Source organism: Emys orbicularis, chromosome 1, assembly GCF_028017835.1.
Source record: "Emys orbicularis isolate rEmyOrb1 chromosome 1, rEmyOrb1.hap1, whole genome shotgun sequence".
NCBI classification, from domain to species: Eukaryota; Metazoa; Chordata; order Testudines; family Emydidae; genus Emys; species Emys orbicularis.
This window is the reverse complement of record NC_088683.1, coordinates 128,079,787-128,101,039: the sequence shown is the minus strand read 5'-3', so window position 1 is coordinate 128,101,039 and position 21,253 is coordinate 128,079,787. Positions and strand designations below refer to the sequence as shown.

The 21,253-nt window shown below is 42.2% G+C and overlaps 1 protein-coding gene across 1 annotated transcript in view; it reads left to right on the top strand.

Moving 5' to 3' along the window:
- LMNTD1 (lamin tail domain containing 1) overlaps nt 1-21,253 on the top strand; it is a 318,801-nt gene that overhangs the window by 7,057 nt on the left and 290,491 nt on the right. Inside the window, exon 2 of the mRNA XM_065423769.1 lies at nt 1,867-1,978. Coding sequence (XP_065279841.1) covers nt 1,867-1,978 — 112 coding nt within the window. The remainder of the gene's footprint in view (nt 1-1,866; nt 1,979-21,253) is intronic.

Here is a 21,253-nt window from a genome sequence, read left to right as displayed (position 1 = left end):
ACTTGAAGACTATTACCATGTCCCCCCACCCCAAGTCTTCTCTTCTCCAGACTAAATTAACCCAGTTTTTCCAATCTTTCCTCATAGGTCATGGTTTTTAGACCTTTAATCATTTTTGTTGCTCTTCTCTGGACTTTCTCCAATTTGTTCACGTCTTTCCCAAAGTGTGGTAATCAGGACTGGTCACAGGACTCCAGTTAAGGCCTTATCAATTCTGAGTGAAGTCAAAGAATCACTTCACATGTCTTGCTTACAACACTCCTGCTAATACAAAAAAAGCTAATATCATTCTGGGATGTAACAGTATTACGTTGTTGACTCATATTTACTTTGTGATCCACTATATCCCCCAGATCGTTTTCTGCAGTACTCCTTTCTAGGCAGTCATTTCCCATTTTGTATGTGTGAATTGATTATTCTTTCCAAAGTGTAATACTTTGCATTTGTCCTTATTGAATTTCATCCTTTTTATTTCAGACCATTTCTCCAGTTTGTCAAGACCATATTGAATTCTAACCCTGTCCTCCAAAGTGCTTGCAACCCTGCCCAGCTTGGTGTCGTCCACAAACTTTACAAGTGTACCCTTTCTGACATTATTCAAATAATTTATGATGATATTGAATAGAATCAGACCCAGGACAGATCCCTGTGGGACCCCAATTGGAATGCCCTTCCAGCTTGACTGTGAACCATACTCTCTGAGTATGGTTCTCCAACCAATTGTGCGCTCACCTTATAGTAATTTCATCTAGGCTATATTTCCCTAGTTTGCTTATCAGAAGGTATGTGAGACAGTATCAAAATCCTTACTAGAGTCAAGATAAATGACATCTACTGCTTCCCCCTCCCCACCCCCCATCCACAAGGCTTGTTACCCTGTCAAAGAAGGATATTAGGTTGGTTTGACATGATTTGTTCTTGAAAAATCCATATTGACTGTTACTTATCACCTTATTGTCTTGTAGGTGCTCACAAATTGATTGTTTGATTATTTGCACTATTGTCTTTCAGGCTGTTGAAGGTAAACTGACCGGTTTGTAATTCCCTGGGTTGTCCTTATTCCCCTTTTAATAGATAAGTACTACACCTCTACCCCGATATAACGCGACCTGATATAACACGAATTCAGATCTAATGTGGTAAAGCAGCGCTCCAGGGCGGGCAGGGCTGCGCGCTCCGGGGGATCAAAGCAAGTTCGATATAACGCGGTTTCACCTATAATGCGGTAAGATTTTTTGGCTCCCGAGGACAGCGTTATATCAGGGTAGAGGTGTATATTTGCCCTTTTTCAGTCCTTTGGGATCTCTCCTGTCCTACCCATGAGTTCTCAAAGTTAATCTCTCAGAGATTTCTTCTGCCAGTTCCCTAAGTGTTCTAGGATGTATTGCATCTGGCCCTGCAGCCTTGGAGCTTGTCTTCACTATCGGGGAGATTGACGCTGCTGCAATTGATGCAGCGGGAGTCGATTTAACGCAGCGGTCACCAACCAGTTGATCACGATCGACTGGTCAATCCTGGAGACTCTCCCAGTTGATCGTGATCTCCGGCGCTGTAGCAGGGCTGCCACTAAGGCAGGCTCCCTGCCTGTCCCGGCCCCACGCCACTCCTGGAAGTGGCCAGCACACCCCCGCAGTCCCGGGGGAGAGGGGGCAGGGATCTCCACACGCTGATCCTGCCTGCAAGCACCACCCCCACATCTCCCATTGGCCGGAAGTGGGGAACTGTGGCCAATGGGAGCTTCATAGGGTGACCAGATGTCCCTATTTTATAGGGACAGTCCCGATATTTGGGCATTTTCTTCTGTAGGCGCCTATTACCCCCCACCCCCTGTCCTGATTTTTCACACTTGCTGTCTGGTCACCCTAGAGCTGCAGGGGTGGTGCCTGCAGAGAGGGGCAGCGCGCAGAGCTACATGTCACCCTCCAGAGGCCGCAGGGGTGTGTTGGCCCTTTCTGGGAGCGGCGTGGGGATGGCTGAGGTAAGTGCCACCCCCTTCAATAGGCAGGTTCTGAATGGCTCTGCCGCATTAAGACCAGGAGTAGCATGAGTACAGCAGGTCCAGCTATGCTGGACCAGCATTTCTCTTCCACCACCCAACCTGCAGCCTCCCGGAGCCAGCCCCCCATGCTCCCTTCTGCACCCCAAGCCCCTGCATGAGCCCCCTCCTAGAGCCAGCACCCCGTACCCCCTCCTGCACCCCATACCTCCTCCTGAACCCCATACCCTCTCCTGCAGCCAGTACCCCCAGCGCCAGCCCTGATCCCACCTCTTGGAGCTAGCACCCCATACTCCCTCCTGCACTCCAACACTCTGCCCCAGCCTGCAGCCCCCTCCTGCACCCCAACCCCCTACCCCAGGCTCAGCCCGGAGCCTGCACCCCCTCCCAAACCTCAACCCCCTGCCCCAGCCCAATGAAAGTGAGTGAGAGTGTGGGAGAATGGAGTGAATGGGGTGGGGCTTTGGGAAAGGGGCGGGGCCTCAGGGAAGGGTCAGGGTAGATCCTGGGTTGCCCTTAAATTCAAAAAGTGATCTTGGGCATAAAAAGGTTGGAGACCACTGATTTAGCGGGTCTAGTGAAGACCCGCTAAATCGACAGCAGAGTGCTCTCCAGTCGACCCCGGTACTCCAGCTCTCCGATAAGAGGAAGGTAAGTTGATCGGAGAGTGTCTCCCAGCGATGCAGAGCGGTGAAGACACTGTGGTAAGTCGATGAAGGCTACGTCCACTCCAGCTACCTTATTCACATAGCTGGAGTAGCATAACTTAGAGTAACTGGAGTAGAGTAACGAAGACATCTAACTTGTCAAAGTTGTTCTTAACTTGTTCTTTTTGCTATTTTAGCCTCAGATCTTACCCCATTTACACTGATGTTCATTATGTTAGTCGTCCAATCACTGCTAACCTTTTTGGTGAAAACTGAAATGAAAAAGGTATTTAAAACTTTGGCCATTGCTGCATTTTCTGCTATTGTCTTTCCCTCCTCATTGAGTAATGGGCCTACCTTGTCCTTGCTTTTCCTCTTGCTTCTAATGTATTTATAAAATATTTTGTTACCCTTTATGTCCCTAGCTAGTTTAATCTCATTTTTGTTCCTCTGTAATTTTGTTCCTACATGCTTGTGTTGTTTTTTAAAAATCATCCTTTGTAGTTTGACCTAGTTTCCACTTTTTGTACGACTCTTTTTTGAGTTTCAGGTCGCTGAAGATCTCCTGGGTAAGCCCGGGTGGTCTTTTACTATACTTCCAGTCTTTCCTATGAATTGGGATGATTAAGTGTTTGTAGGAGTGGGTCCTACATTAGCTGTTAACATTTATGTGAAACAGAGTGGAAAAAATGGCTGCCAATTATCTGACAAAAATTATCACAAAACATGAACTAGCAGGGACATATTTTTAAAAGAAAAAAATGTTAAAGTAAGACTCCTTCATTTTCCTGAGCTGAATCTATGAAATCTACAAAACATTTTTATAGCATTATACTCTCTGTAATTCCATGAACTGCTGCTTATTATTCAGTAAAATCACATTCTTTGGAAAATGTTAAGGGTTCATCATTAATTAACTTACCAAATTATCTCCCCTTCACTCTCCCTAGAAAAAGATTGGAAGAAGTTTCTATTCTGACTATTTCGAATTTATTTTCATTTATATATTGCATTCCAGGGTCTCTAGTTCTTTCATCCCATTAGGTAATACTTCTGATGAGTGGCAACAATATCATGGATTATATGTAAGAAAACTCCTAGAATTGATCTCTGTGGATGTAGAACATATAAGAAAGGGCACTTCTTTCAAATACTAGTGGAATTAGCGCTAGGTGAATACCACAGAAAACAAAGCATGAAGCTTTTTGCTCTAATTTGAATAACATTTATTTAAATTGAAATATTCTTGTGTGAATTTGCTTCACCCATGTTTATGCCCCTTTTGGATCACTTTCCATGAAAAGTTCAGAGGATGTATTTCAACAGCATGAATGCCAGGGGAAGTGAACTTAAACTTGTATGCTGATGTATTCATGCTAGAATTGGTGCTCCATATCCTCAACCCCAGCTCCATCCCTTTTGGCCATGCTGGCAGCACAAAAAGGACAGAGAGAGTTGCCCTAATATGTATAGCAGCTGGGGATTCCACTGGCCTATTACATGGCATAACGCTGGTATAGATTTTTGTACACCACAAGTCCTGGTCCCAGTAGTGTAACAGACATGGCAAGGACATTCCAGAGATGGGAGGGGACAGAAAGAGATGAGGCAGAGTGTGCTGCTCTCCTGAAACCTTGACTCATCAGTCCTGGGGATTCTCTAACTTGTGCCAGGAACCAAACTTTTCTCCTACTATCCTCAACCACCTATGCTCCTCCTTCCTCAGATGCATTATGGGGAGCTCTGGCACACCTGAAGATCTAGCTCAGTATATTTTTTATGGCATGGGACGCAGCTTGACACAGTAGGGCAGGAATGTAGGAATGTACCTTTGAAACTAGAGCCATGTACATTACACGCACACACACACATGGTACAAATGTGAGGAGGAGGAAATTTAAGGAAAGTCTTCACCCAGCCAATTTATTTTATATTAGCCTACTTTTTCTGAGAATAATGGCATTGTAGGCCAGAAATGAAGGGTATACAATTGTCTAAAATTTCCTAATCTCCTGCTCTCCTTGAGCTAATCTTTGACTCTCCTGCTACTTCTGCTCTTCACAATGTCTCTTGCTGAGAAGTTCGAAGCCCCAGTGGCTTCTTCAAACTCTTGTCCTGATTATAAGTTAGCTTCATTCAATCAGAGAACAGAAACACCATGTGACTTATGTGACCGATTACAAGTAATCAACACAGATGTTGAGTATCAAATATTTACTGTAAACTGTTCATGATCAATCCACAGAGTAAAAATACTAGCAAAAAATGCCTTGAGTAAATTCAAATAGGCCTTGATTCAACAAGTTAAATTTAACCCTGTGCATATATGTAAGCACATCGGCCCAGGTCCTCAGAGGTATTTAGGCTCCTAATTTATATTGAAATCAATGGAAGTTAGGAGCCCTAAATACCTCTGAGGATTGGGGCCATAGGCACTACTTATGTGATCAAAGTTATACATGCTTTTAAGTACCTTGGAGAACTGGGGCTGTAATGAATAAATCTGAGCAAGTCCTACCTGCTTGCAGATATCCAACAAGCATTAAAACAGGCTAACTGTTTTGAGTAGTTTATTTGCTGCAGATGATTTGCTCAGTTTTAACAGGAACATTTTGAGGGTTATTTTAAATTGTAGACACTGTCTAAAACACTAGGGAAATATGCTAGCATTAAATTACAATTCTTAAGTGCATTCTTCAAGCTCTTTCTTCTTAGTTTTATTATTCTCTCTAATTAATATTTAGTTTGGAGCCTGGAGAGCAATAATTCTTTATTGTTGCTCCTCCACATTTTCCAACTCTAGCTTTGTTGTTTACTATTGATCATCAGCCACGTGTTGCAGCAAATGTAGAGGAAAATACAGTCTATTCCCCAAGGAACTTACTACAGTCTAAAAGATTGGCACTACAAGTTACTAAATGCCCTCAACTGCCATTGGCTTTAGGGGGTATCAAATGCATTCAGAGACTCTGCGGTATTTAAGACTGGGCCCAGACCAAAAACAGAGCAGACACAAATCGCTCTGAACCAAATATTTAGCTGGTGTGAATCGATTTGTACCACCTGAGGCTCTGGCCCTAAAGATGATTAAGAGATAGAGCCATCCCATATTATTATTGTTAATTATTTGTATTAACTGTAGCACTGAAGAGCCCCAGTCAAGGATTAGGGCCCCGTTGTGGTAGGTGCTGTACAAACACATAAAGACACAGCCCCTGCCCCAAAGAGCTAGTAGTATGGGGTACAGAAGTGTATTTTTAAGTAGGGGAATAATAGCTCTTCCACAGGTGGTGAAAAGCACTGATAGGCCTTATGCCAAGTGAGTTTTAAATTGGGATTTGAAAGAGGAGAAGTCAGGTGAAAGAGAAGGATTGAAAGGGAGTGGTTAGGTGTGAGAGTTTGGCAGAATGAACGAAGTGAGAAGAATATATTAGTTTTCTTATTATAGGAGTGTAAATAGCATCTAGCTTTTGCTAGTTACTATTAAAAGACAAATAGAGAAGGCCAAATTAAGCCTTTGTGCAACTCCCTTGGACTTCCTGGAACAATACTGGGGTTAAATTTTGCCCAGAGACTCTAAAGAAGTGTTCAAAAATAAATTTGTCAAAGAGTATCCTCTTTCTTTATCTTAGTGACTTCCAGTTCTGTCAAGCAAGACAGTCATGAACCCAGCACATAGTCTTCTGGAGAAATCACAGGAAAATGAGTCAGGAGATCTTGGTTCTATCCCTGTGTGACCTTGGACAAGTCACATCATGGTTCTGTGCCTCAGTTTACCCATCTGTAGAATGGTGATAAAGATATGTCAGAAAGCTGTTGTGACACTAAATTCAATTATATCTGAAAAGCACTTTGAGCTCTGTGGATGGAAGGTTCTACAGAAGTGTGGAGTATTACTAGTAAAGGTTTTATTTCCTACTCCCTGTCCATTGAGTAATTAGAACTGAGGAAATACCTATCAATAACCTTTTAAAGTTTTCATAGGCTTGCTTAAAACACAACATCAACAACAGTAAGGTACCCAATATTGGCAAATCCTAATTTTATTCAAATTTTGCAAGATTTGGCATTTTTCTTGAAGTCCCAGCTCCTGTAATCAGATGACTACATGGGAATCTCAGCTTTCATTAAAAAAGCAAGTTTCTAGCCCTCGTGGTTGTAGAGCAAAGTGGGAAAATGTTAACCATAGAGGTTCAAAAACAGAAGGCAAATAAAAGGAGCCCTAAAAATTATTTTTAAAAGCTCATAACTTTAGGGGGTGCAGGGGGGTTCACAATCCTGGGTACTCTTTGGAAATCTAACTGTAGTTTGTTTAACAAGGGAATAATCTGCTTGTAGATTTTATGTATTCTGCATTACTTTTTTGCTGAACGCTGTGTCAGTATAATTTTAAAGCAATTTAAAGGAGGAAAAGTGACATATTGTAGTTCTGATAAAGTATGTACGGTTGTCAAGTAAGAGCAATCAACATCCCTGCTTTAACTTCACAATCAATTTGCTCTGGAGGAGTCAGACAGGTTAAAGAATGACAATATTCTAAGGTACTTTACGACTCAGAAATCATCTTAAGATGGAGCTACATGAAATCAGTCTTTTCTTTCAGATCAAGATGAAGGGCAGATGGGAGGGGATTCCAAGAACTAGAAACAGCCAAATAGCTGGCACAGAAATAGCTGAATTGAACTGGCACTAAAAGACAAGAAATAACTTTGCAACTTGTCATATTGGAAACTTTCACTTGAAATAAACAAGAGGTTTAGTGTAGCAGTGTGGTAGCTTGATGCCGGGCAATTAGTGCCCTTATTTGCCCAGGCCCAGGCCATCAAGACAAAAAGTTCCTCTATATTATATGAAGAGGCTTCAGAGACTGTTTGGTCTGCTAGACCAATGGTTCTCAATCTTTTCCATAGTGAGACCCCTTTTTCCATAATAGAATCCCCCTCTCATCTAGCTGGCTCGCGAGGACCCACTCCTCCTATTTAACAATATGAGAAGAAAAAGGCTGGACATGACACCCAGGTAGAGTATTCCGTCTCTCTTTGAACACTTACCTTTCCTTTATTTTAAATACCAACAGACTTTAAAAAGATAAGAATGCCCCCCTTATTCAGCTCACTAACCACCACCATTTAGAGTACATCTCATTATTCTACCTGTGCTTTTGATTTTTTCACAAAGAAATGTACATGTGGGGACACTGAGCATCACAGCTAACTGCTAGGCACTGAGAAAATCACTGGGATTCACAAAGCTGGAGTTAGGTGCCTAGGCTCCCTATACAATGAAGGGGAAGAGAGAGGTGTCCTCAGGATGGGATTCACAAAAACCAGCGGGCTAAGTAGCTGCCTAAACTAGCCACTGGGAGATGCCAAGGTGAGGGGTGTGTCCCAAGCTCTTCCACTCTTAGGGAGTTCAGAACTTAAGTCCAGGCTGGAAAGAGGCACTTCCCTCTGCTTGGGACTGTCAGTTGCAAACCCTCTCTTGGCTTTAGGCACCTATGCTGTATTTCCCCATAGTGTTTCGCCCAGTGGCTCAGGTACTCACCTGGGATGTGGGAGATTGCTGCTTCAAATCTTCCCTGCACCTGAGAAGAAGAAGGAATTTGAACAGGGATCTGCCACCTCTCAGGTGAGTGCCCTAACCACTGGGCCATGAGATATTCTGATGTGGGGCTTCCTCAGTCTCTCCTGTTGAAGTTGATGTCTAAATACCTCAGTCACTTTTAAATAAGGGGCCTTAGGCTCCTAAATCACATAGGTGTTTTCTGAAAATTTTACCCTCAGTCACTAAGGGCTTGCCTCCACATTCATCGGAGTCATAAGACCATGTTCTGTTCTCCATTACACAGGTATAAATCCAAAAAAAACCCCACCATTGACTTCCCCAGGTATAACTCTGAACAGAGTAGTCTTCATGGTGCAACTGAGAGCAGAATACCCTGTGGTCTTCTTTTAGGAGCAGGACCAGGTCCTAAGCCAAACCTCTAATCAAAACAACATGTAAACAACACTGAAAAACTCAGGTGCACAAGATAAAATTCCCCTTTTTGGAAACTAAGAACAAGTGAGTCTTAAACAAAGATGGCAAATGGTGTAAAACAATGGAGTTTAAAGTGTCCTGTTTGATCCAATAAAGTCTTGTGGCCTTGTTAAGGAACCATATTAAAACTTGGTTTAAACATGATTTCTGATAAAACTGTTTCTAACACAGCCTGGGTAGGGATGGTTTCCTGAATCAGGACAATAGGGCACGGCACTCTTTGATTTTGTGTATTTTTAAAAAATCGTATGATATAAAATAAAAAAGAATGGAACAAGATGTTATTGCTAATATTTCAAAATTAAGAATTTTGCATGGGAAAAGTAATCATGAATTTTATGAAAAGTTTAGGAATGAATATAAAACTTCACCAGGCCCACATATTCAAGAATATTTTGCAGATATGTTAGTTCTTGCTGAGCAAATCTGCCAAAGGCATAAATTGGTGGCTTTGCAAAGAACTGCATTTAACATGGATTCAGCAGGTTAATTCCTCTTTTGAAACCAGTTTCCCTGTTGTTTTTAAATGTCTTTTTCTCAGGTTTGTTCCTGGCTTTTGCACTCTGTCAGTTGGGAAATATGAGAGGACATTCAACAAAGAGCTAATTTCTTGGTCCTTATGACCTAAGCATGCCAAGCTTTCCCACAGAGAAACAAATTGGATGACTATTTTAGGATAATTGGGTTGCTAGATGCCTTTTAAGTTATTGAAAATCAGAGCTGTGAAAAGCTCTTTTCCCCCACTGCCTATCATGGAAAATGTGTGTTTGTTTTTAGGGGCTTTTTGTTGTTGTTCATTTCAAGCAGATAAGAACAAGATGACCAAAGAAACTAACAAAGTGGGTTTGTGAGCAAGTTAACCTTTGTATATTATAAACTGGATGTGTCCAACTGAAAGTATCACTTATATTGCTTTTCTCAATCCCAGCCCTTCATTTACATGGTATCTCTTTAAGCCCCAATCCTACTAAGAGAGATATTCAAGCAAAGCCCTACACTTGTTCACATATATACTTGTCAAGCGATTAAAAAAAATTAATCGCGATTAATCGCACTGTTAAACAATAATAGAATACCATTTATTTAAATATTTTTGGATGATTTCTATATTTTCAAATATATTGATTTAAGTTACAACACAGAATACACAGTGTACAGTGCTCACTTTATATTTATTTTTGATTACAAGTATTTGCCCTGTAAAAAACAAAAGAAATAGTATTTTTCAGTTCACCTAATACAAGTACTTTAGTGAAATCTCTTTATCATGATAGTTGAACTTACAAATGTACAATTATGTACAAAAAAACTGCATTCAAAAATAAAATAGTATAAAATTTTAGAGCCTACAAGTCCACTCAGTCCTACTTCTTGTTCAGCCAATCGCTCAGACAAACAAGTTTGTTTACATTTGCAGGAGATAATGCTGCCCACTTCTTGTTTACAGGGCCGGCGCAACCCATTAGGCGACCTAGGCGGTCGCCTACGGCACTAACATTTGGGGGTCGGCGACCACGGCGGCCGGATCTTCAGCCGCCCCGGTCGGCAGCGGTATTTCAGGGGCGGGACCTTCCGCCGCCTCTGTTGGGGGCGGCATTTCGGGGACGGGAGCTTCCACCACCTGTGTCAGGGGCAGCATTTCGGGAGCGGGACCTTCCGCCGCTTCTGTCGGGGACGGCATTTCGGGGGCGGGACCTTCCGCCACCTAGGGCGGCAAAAAAGCTGGCTGCTTGTTTACAAGGTCATCTGAAAGTGAGAACAGGCATTCACATGACACTGTTGTAGCCTGCATTGCAAGATATTTATGTGTCAGATGCGCTAAAGATTCATATGTCCCTTCATGCTTCAACCATCATTCCAGGGCAGGGGACATGCGTCCATGCTGATGATAGGTTCCACTCAATAACAATCCAAAGCAGTGCAGACCGACTCATGTTCATTTTCATTATCTGAGTCAGATGCCACCAGCAGAAGGCTGATTTTCCTTTTTGGTGGTTCGGGTTCTGTAGTTTCTGCATTGGAGTGTTGCTCTTTTAAGAGTTCTGAAAGCATGCTCCACACCTCGTCCCTCTCAGATTTTGAAAGGCACTTCAGATTCTTAAACCTTGGGTCGAGTGCTGTAGCTATCTTTAGAAATCTCACATTGCTACCTTCTTTGCGTTTTGTCAAATCTGCAGTGAAAGTACACCTCTACCTCGATATAACACTGTCCTCGGGAGCCAAAAAATCTTACCACGTTATAGGTGAAACTGCGTTATGTTGAACTGGCTTTGATCCACTGGAGTGCACAGCCCCACCCCCCCGGAGCACTGCTTTACCGCGTTATATCCGAATTCGTGTTATATCGGGTCGCGTTATATCGAGGTAGCGGTGTATTCTTAAAATGAGCAACATGTGTTGGGTCATCATCCGAGACTGCTATAACATGAAATATATGGCAGAATTCGGGTATAACAGAGCAGGGGACATACAGTTCTCCCCCAAGGAGTTCAGTCACAAATTTAATTAACACATTATTTTTTTAACAAGCATCATCAGCATGGAAGCATGTTCTCCAGAATGGTGGCTGAAGCATGAAGGGGCAAACAAATATTTAGCATATCAGGCACATAAATATCTTGCAATGCTGGCTACAAAAGTGTCATGCAAATGCCTCTTCTCACTTTCTGGTGATATTGTAAATAAGAAGATGGCAGCAGTATCTCCTGTAAATGTAAACAAACTTGTTTGTCTTAGCGATTGGCTGAACAAGAAGTAGGACTGAGTGGACTTGTCAGCTCTAAAGTTTTACATTGTTTTGTTTTTGAGTGCAGTTATATAACAAAAAAAATCTACATTTGTAAGTTGCACTTTCACAATAAAGATATTGCACTATAGTACTTGTATGAGGTGAATTGAAAAATACTATTTCTTTTGTTTATGATTTTTACAGTGCAAATATTTGTAATAAAAAATAATATACACTTTGATTTCAATTACATCACAGACTACAATATATATGAAAATGTAGAAAAACATCCAAAATATTTAATAAATTTCAATTGGTATTCTATTGTTTAACAGTGCGATTAAAACTGTGATTAATCGTGATAAACGTTTTTAATCACGATTAATTTTTGAGTTAATTGCATGAGTTAACTGCGATTAAGTCACAGCCCCAATATATACATCTCATCACAAGACCAAGGCCTTAGATGTTAAGCTCTTTGGGGCTTGTCTCCATAAATTTCTATAAAGCACCTGGGCCCAGATCTTCATAGGTGTGATGTCCCAGGTCTTGAACCCAGGCCTGGCCTCCACCCAATGTCTGCTGGAACTTGGTGGACTGAGAAGCTACTAGGACTATAGCCTCAGCTGGAGCACCACTCATGGGAGCTCTGATTGGTGGATTTTCTATCTCCACCGATTGGTCCAACTACAGTATTTAAGTCAGAAGGGGAACAAGAAGTTTGTCTGAGCAACAATGTGATTTCCTGTTGTGGCTGCATTGGACCCTGCTTGTGCCTGCCTCCTGCACCCACCCCTGTTCCTGATTCCTGCTCTGCTCCTGCCTTGCCCCTGTCTTTGATCCTGTTCCCACCTAGCTCCTGCTGCCTGTGTGATCCTTGTCTTTCCTCCAGTTCCTGCCCGTACACCTCACCTCCAATCATCAGTCCTGGCTCCAACTCTGACCCTGACTCTGGCATTTGGTATCTGACCTCAGCTTTGATTCCTGGTTCTGACACGGGCTTTACCCCTGACTCTGGTAACTGGCAGTTGACTCTGGGGCGGAGCATTGGCTTCGTTCCCCAAACTGGACGCCTGCTCCGCCCACTAGATCTGACTACTAGGCCAGATCACCTACATCCCAGTTCATAACATTAGGTGCCTAACTCCTATTGATTTAAATAGGAGTTAGGTGCCTAAATGCATTTGAGCATCTGGGCCCTAAATAACTGTTGATATTATATATAAGCAATATTTATTAGTAATATATAATTGACTGGGTATTCAGCAATAAGGAAACTGCATTAAAATAACACTTTCACTAGAAGGCCTTGAAGATCTTTTAAAATATAAATGTAAATGAAATCTTTACATTCTTATGAGGTAGGTCAGTGTTGTGTCAGTTTTTCAGGTGAGTGAACACACACATAGAGATTGATAGCCCAGTTTTTAAGAGCAGCCACAGATTTTGGATGCCTCCTGCTTCTGGCAATATTGGCCTCAAGGATTTGCTTAAAGTCACACAGCAAATGAGTGACAGGACTGGGAATGGAAGCCAAGATTCCTGACACCCATGTTATATGCTTTAGCCCCTAGACAGCACTGAACCTCTTGATAACCTGAAACAAAAACCCCTTCTCAATAACTTTAAAGTTTGACACAAACTAAGACCAGCATCCATAAGAGCTGTGCTCCATTCCCAAGAGGTACTTCTCCTTCAGGAGCAGTTACAGAATGTCTGATGCTGCCAAAGACTAATCTCGTCCCACAGACTGCTCCCTGCCCAGGTGCCACAGACTCTTGGGAATGATGTTAGTGGACACAATGAGCATGCTGGGTGCATCCTCCAGTATCCCAATACAGGGGAGAGTGCTTTGCACTAGCTGACTGACAGTCAACCAGGCAAATACTTTAAAATCCTCACCCATGTTTTCCTCAATTGGCTTGTTGAAACAGTATCAGAAGTTTCTACCAGTGGCTCAATATAGATTGAGATAACGATGGAGCACCACAGTGACCTACTGGTTCTCAGGGGCAACTAAACAGTTTGGACTCACCATCAGCCAGGAAAAAACTGAAGTCCTTTTCTAATCAGCTCCATCAACCATTACCACTGAGACAAACATTACCTCAGTGGTATAGAACTAAAGAGCCTCCTCAATTGCTTTACATACCTTGGCAGTACCATCTCAAATGACAGCTCCCTGGTTCAAGAAATATCAAATAGAATTCAAAAGGCAAGCCAGGCCTGCACAAGATTTGTTCCTAAGATACTCAACTAGTTATGTCATCAAACAGTCAACAAAATTGATGCTGTTCAATGTCACAGTGATAGCAGCCCATTTATATTGGTGTGAAATATAGACAGTTTGCAGCAGACACGTTAAGCAACTTGAAAAATTTCCCATGCATTGTCTTCACTCTGTTCTGAAGAGCCACTAGTGACACAAGCTCAAATGTTAACATCCTTGAAAGAGCAAAGACAACCAGCATCAAGGCAATGATCATCAAAGCTCACTGTAAGTTGTGTTATGAGAATGGGTGATGATAGACTGCTGAAGAAAGTTTTGTAGTGCCAAAGGCACTAGAGACAGTGGTGCTCGAACTAGGGGTCTTGCTGCACCCCCTGGCTTGAAGTAGTAATACCAAACACCAAATACATTGTTTCCATCAGCAGCACCCCAACTATAAAAATTGTTCCAGCACCCCTGGCTAGAGGGGAGGTTTCAAAGACATCCTTAAGCAGAATCTCATCTCATACAGCATAAATATGGATAACTTCAAAGACATAGTTGCTCTACATTCGGATCTGTCCTTGGCTATCATAAAGGTTGTAAAGGAAGATAGATACAAAAAACTGATTGAAAAAAGGGCTAAGCATCATACCAAGTCTTCAGAGGGAACCTGCACATGACAGCTTTTCATGATCTTGCTCCTCACAGATGGGACTATACAGACAAATGAGTACACACGTGGTGCCATGGCATTGGATATGATGGACAGGCTATGACCTATTCAATTTCCCCTCTTGTGGCTGCACAGGGGGAAGGATTATTTTAGCACTGGGGCTCCAAGATGCATAACTCAAGTGGAAGGGGATTACTACCTATTATTTATTATAGTTACTGTGGTAGCACCTAAAAGCTCTGATCAGGGTCCCATTGTGTAAGTGCTGAACACACATATAACAAAATAACTGTCCCCTGCCCCAAAACAATTTCCAGTCTGTCCAAGAATTCCCTAGAATAAGGAATTAAAGAGTGTAGGCAGGAGGTAACTCATGCCTGAAATGATCTGCCACTTACCAATACTGAAGGTAAACCACATTACCAATCCCTCTGAAAATAAAACCAGAAAGGCTATTTAGACATACTTTTAATATATTTTTTTTATTTGGCAGAAGACCAGCATCCTGCTCTTACATGAAAGCCTAGATGTTTTGATGCTTGGAGGATAATATATTTTTTTAAGGTTCACGGCCACATTCTCAGCAGGCATAAGCGGTCAGAGCTCCAAGTGAGCTATGGTGCTTCACACCCTCTGAAGAACTGGTTCACAGTTTGCTTTTCCAAGAAAACATAAAAACAGTGCAAAAGTTTTTCCCCCCCTCACATATTATAGCCTGAAATACAACACTCCAGTAAGCAAAATGATGAATATTTCAATGTCTTGAACATGATGGATTTTAATTTCTTATTAGGGGAGACAGAAATAGAGGAAGTGGGAATAGCTTTGGAAAGAACCAATTTCTTTGTTTTTTAAAGGGCATACATTTACCTGGTAATCTCCTGTGTAAATGATTTTCCTTGAAATTTGATTTCCTGCCTCCCATATCTCTTTTTTTACATTGTGATTTTATTTTCCACATCAGATAACACAGATATTCAAGGGAAAGAAGAACCTTAGGAAGTAGTAATGTCTTGGTGGGGTTTGTGATGGTGGTGCACAGCAGGTTAGATATGAGTAGAGCCAATTAGAAAATGGCAAAAAAAAAAAAATAGTAGTGTAAAACTATTGCTGTTTTTCTAAACACTTTGGCTTCAGATAAGAGGCTGAAACATGAGCTGGTAGCAATTTTGGGGCTCCAGTGCAAAAACATCATGTGATTTTATGCACCCAAAATGTCCCCTGACTTCAGTGGGAAATGTAGGCATGCTAGACAACCAGGATTTGCCCTCTGTTACTTGAATCAATACAGGACATATTAATCTTTCCTTCCTGAACAATCACAGCTGAAAGCTAGGTTTGGATGGTTGGGCAGCAAGTCAAGACATTTATTATAAGACAAACAATGTATCCAGGTGGAAAGCAATAAACACACACTAAATTGCTTATAGTCCCTCTTTTTCTTCATTCAAACAGTGATAGCAAATAACCTCTAAGCCTCTGTTTTTCTGACCTTTCCCTGACTTCTCTCTTTTTTTCTTTTCACTAAGATTATGTCACTCTTCACACTTAAATCAGAAGACAGTATAATCTTTTTCTGCCATTTCTATTTGACTGTCGCAAATGCCATTTTTTCCAAAGGCTAATGCTGTTACAAATGTAACCATAGTTCAGGTAGTAAGTTCAGATTTCTTCCAGGATCATAATACTGAGTAAAAATTTAAGTCAGAAAATCTTGAATAAAGTTGGTTAAGGGATTTCTTGACTAACTAGCTAGTCAGTCTTTCAAAACAAACAAACAAATCAGTTTATCTGTTGTAAGGTTATCATTCTGTTTATCTATGCTAATTAAATGCAGCCTGTAAAGTAATAAATGCTTTGCACATAATACAATTCATTCAAGGTTCTCTGTGATGGGTATTACAGACCTTTGGTACGCAAAAAGGAGATGCTAAGGGGTATGGCTTCTCCATCTCAGTTTCTCTTACTAAGACTTACTGAGGTGTGTAACCTAAGACTCAGAGGAGTACTTCCTGCAGGTGCTTAAGTGGAAAGAAGAACAGCTGGACCCAGTTCCTAAGAGGAGATATAAAGAGTCAAATGGAATATAAGGTATCTGTTGTTTAGAGAGAAATTCTTCTCTGCTTCCTAGCTGTGAGAGGGTTTTAAAATGTACGTGTTTTGTATGTGATTTGTTTTTTGGTATAAAGTCTATTTTCTGAGGATCCTTTATGAAGAAAGTTTACTTGGTTCTGGCTCTAACCTGGCCTCTTTAACCAAAAGAGGGGTCTCTTCCCAAGACAGTTTGTCTCTGGATGTTTTGTGAGTGGGGTTCTGAAGCTGGCTCTGATCTGTATCTCAGATTGAATTGCAGATACTCATTAGTTAAACCTTACAATGCCCTTATGAGGTTCATAAGTAATGTTAAAAGCAACAGAGGGTCCTGTGGCACCTTTAAGACTAACAGAAGTATTGGGAGCATAAGCTTTCATGGGTAAGAACCTCACTTCTTCAGAGGCTACCACTCTGATACATAAGTAATGTTATCTCCATTCGACACATGGGAAGGTGTGGCACAGAGAGATTAAGTGACTTGCCCAGGGTCACATAACAGGTTGATGGCAGAGTCAAGAGTACAACCTCAGTCACCAGGTGTGTGATACAGGCGGACGCCAGGTTTAAAATAGCTAGACAGCACTCCTTTCCTTTAAGTAATGAGTTATCAACCTGGTTTCAGCGCTAATGTATTGTTCTCTGATGTAGGGTTAAAGTCACATGCACATCAGCAATGGCTTGAACGACAGGGTTTTGTGTGGAAATTCTGAAGGAGTTGGAAGACCAAAGTCCCTTCAGTAATCTATAAGGCCACTATCACTATTTCAAACTTGTTGACCTCTTCATGACCAGCATAGAATCTCCTCCATGAAAAGCAGTGTGTTCAGCAACACTTTTGTGTAGATACTCCATCGATAATCCCATTTTGCAGTGACATGATAAGTACCTTCAGTGATGAGGATTGTGCGCAGGATTTTCCTGCCTGGGTTAATTTCCCCCTTAAGGCATAGTTAATTGCTGGATTTAAGACAGCACAGCAATAGTCCATAAAATTCCATTGTAGAAGACTCAGCAGTGATTTCCTGGATTGAATACAGTGTTCACTCAGGGTAGGATTCACCCTGTGCAGAGGGCCAGCACAAGGCCTATACACTTTTTAAGTCCTTCTTAAGCCTTATTTTGGGGGCTTAAGTGGTGTATAGGCCTTATGCTCCCCCTCTGCACAGGGATGAATTTCACCCACAGTGACTTCTTCTCTGGGTAGGTGGGAGGGTTCTTGGGGTACCCAGGACTACGGTCATCTTGGTTACTCCCCTGCCTCCAGCATGAGGGAGACTTGTGCTCAGCTGGTGTCAGGTCCCTGGCACCACCAGCCTGTGAACCACCCAAGCACTCTCCTCTTGGCAATGCCAGCCCTTATTTTGCCCTGCAGGTTAACAATAGGTGTACCCCAGTCCCTGAGCTCCTTTGAAGCATTTTCCTGTAGTGTCCAGCCCTTTATTTAGTGAACACTCACAAAAATATCAAGTCTGCTGTCCCCAAGGGAACAGTGTACATACCAGCTTCTGTGATTCAACTCAGGATCAGCTCCTTGTATAACCTTGTGTCTAAATAAGGTCTCCTCACCCCCAAAGTCATTTGTAGCATTTCAACCAAGGCTGGTTGTGATCTCCATTTCATGAGTATAATCGCACTACTGCCCGTTTACTTCCTCATTGGAGGATAAGGGCATGTTCTCTTTGTCTTGTACTTATATTCCCTAAAGTTCATTGTCTGTTCAGAGTCAGTATAACCACCCATCACTTGTTTTTTCCAGCGTGCTCTTTCCTGTGGACTTCACACCTCTGTTGACTTTCTATGTAAATGGGGGTATCTGTTGTGTTAGCTTACAATGCTTCTCAACAGGGAGAGAGGTGCATAAACATTTCTTCCCTGACAGAAAGCCTGTTTGTCAACCCTGCCTTGATACAGACCTTACCACATATTTTGTATACACTCATAACTCCTTACATAGTATCTGTACATACAGTTCACAATGATATTAATGACCAGTATGGCTCTGGCTTTCATTTAAGTCCTCACATGACATTCTTTGGTGAACCAGAATGCACATACCAGAATCAGGACATTCCTGTAACCCCCTTGCCAGGTGGCATTGAGGGGTTCTTAGGTTACAGTAGGATTCTACAATATAACTTTGGAGTCAAAACATATGTTAATATATCTTATTATATGGGAGGCAAATAAAGAACATGAGCTGGGAGGTCAAACATATGTTTTGGGCTAATTACTACTAAAGTCCACATACAGTACTGCAAGTACAACTTCACTGCTGAGTTAAAGTACATGTTTATGTCTTCCTGATTTCTATTCTCTCTCTCACACACACACACACACACACATTCCCCAGGTCAGCATTAGTTTTCCAAGTTCTTCTGAAAAAATATGCATTTTCCACTGATTCTTGAAAGGCCTGCTTTTATAAGCATGCATCCTTCATATCTGCCGTATATGTGCACCCTTTGTGATCTTATCTACATGTAACTTAGAGGAATTGCTTCATGTAAGGAATACTACACTGGAAACTAATGTGAGAGTCAGACAGCTATGGCCAAATGATTTCTGACTATGGTTCCCAAAGCAAACGCCACACATCTGTAATATATTTAAGGCACTGCTTACTCATGCCTTCTCCTCCCTGTGGTCCCTTTTAATGAAGGGTATGAAAAATTAAACTCCTTAGTAGACTCCAGCAAACTAAACAGGCCTCCGAACAAATGCCTAGTATTTTCCTCACACACCATTATATCCATAACTGTTACTAGCTGTGGAATTTACATTGATAAATGAAATGGGATCTGTTATGAGTTTCCTGCAACTTATAATACATTTGGGGCCACATGCTGCCTGAGGTTGAGGGCCGTTTTGTGGCCTTTAAATTAGCAATGGTTTTTGTGAGGCAGTAAGAATGAGTGAGCGTACAGTATGTAACTCCAGAATTACATTTATTAACAAAATAACAGCAAAATAGCACAGAGGGGAGTAAGCGGACTAAATTACATTTTGTGATGGGTGTAGCTAAGTAAAAGTAACAGAAAGGTTGTAACTGTTCTCTGTATCCCCCACCTTTAAATAAAAGGAGATTTCCTGTCAGCTGGAGGCAGGGCAGTGAGTCAATCCAAGATGGATGTAACTATAATCTACTGGGGAATTACGTAAGACATATTTGTTTGGTTGATTTCCTTAAAGAGATACCATCAACTTAGACGTTACATTTCTGTTCATTCTGTGGGGTTAATGCAGTTGTTAGACACGTACTAGTGTAGTAACAAGCAATATTTTATACCTTAGAAGATATGAGATCTACCAGAAATCCAAGTAAGAGTTTGGAGGCCCTGCCACGATCAGCCAAGTTGGTAAAGCCACACAGTAGTAGTTTAGATAGTAGGATGGCCACATAATCAATGTGCAATGACACTACATTCACAAGGAGAATGGGATGCCCAATACTGGTAACTATAATTTGAGAAGGTGACATATAAAAAGACTAAGACATGGAGGGAGCTAAGAAAGGGGAAGCTCTCTGAACATTAAACGATGTTCATATTACAGTTAGAGCTGGGCACAAATTTGTTTTGGTTTGGTGACTGAATTCGGAGGGGGAGGGGGAATATTTCAGGTCAATCAGAAACAGAATTTTTTTGGTATTCTTAGTGAAAGAAAAACCTCGAACAAAAATTCACTCTGGTTCAAATAAAATGTTTAATCTGACCTAAAACATAATGTTTTGATTTTTGGGTTTTTTAATGCTTAAATATTTACAATTTTTTAAACAAGGGTCATTGCAAAAGGAAAAATCAAAATGTTTTGTTTTGAAAATGTTGAAACAATACATTTCAACTTTTCTAATTTTTTTTCATATTTTTCAGCCAAAACTGTTTGCCAAATTCAACCCAAATTCATTAATAGCTATGTTGCCTCTGAAATGTCATCTTTTGGGGAATTTACAATTCACAAATCAAAAATAAATTTAATAAATACATTAATGTGGCTAGATCTACTTACTGAATATATTAGAGTAATGCCTCAGTAGCTCCAATCAGAATTAGGCTATCGTTGTGCTAAGTATTGTCCAGACTTAGGCAGAGAATCAACTTCTGTATCCAGGGCCATCCATAGGCGGGTGTGGGGCCTGGGATAAATCAGCCTCCCTGCTAGTCTCCTCACTGTCCGCCCGGCTGCCGCTCTCCTCCTCGCCATCCGCCCGGCGCGTCCCCCCCATCCGCCCCACTGCCGCTCTCCTCCTCGCCATCTGCCTGCCCGCCTGCCACTCTCCTCCCCGCAATCCGCCCGCTGCTCGCTTCCCCGCTAATCTCCTCGCCATCTGTCCAGCGCGCCACCCCGTCCACCTGACCCCCGCACTCCTCCTCACCATCCACCCACCCACCTGCCGCTCACCTCCCTGTTTGCCTCGTCACCTGAATATTGGGACAAATGGCATCCCAATCATATGTCAGCTGGGCAGGGCCGGCTTTAGGCCGATTCAGGCGATTCCCCTGAATTGGGCCCCGTGCCTAAGAGGGCCCCGCGCCCTTGCCGCCGCCGGTACGCCGTACCGGGGCAGCCGGCTTCCCCAGGAGGCAATTTAAAGGGCCTGGGGCTCCCCAGGCCCTTTAAATTGCCACCAGACTCCACTTCTGGAGCCCTGGGGTAGGGCTGCGGGGCTCTGGGGGCTATTTAAAAAGTCCAGGGCTCCCCTTGCTTCTATCGTCCCAGCCCTTTAAATAGCCGCTGGAGCCCTGCCGCTTCCCCAGGGCTCCCTCGGCTATTTAAAGGGCTGGGGTGGTAGAAGCAGGAGAGCCCTGGGCCCTTTAAATAGCTGAGGGAGCCCTGGGGTAGTGGGGGACTCCGGCGGCTATTTAAA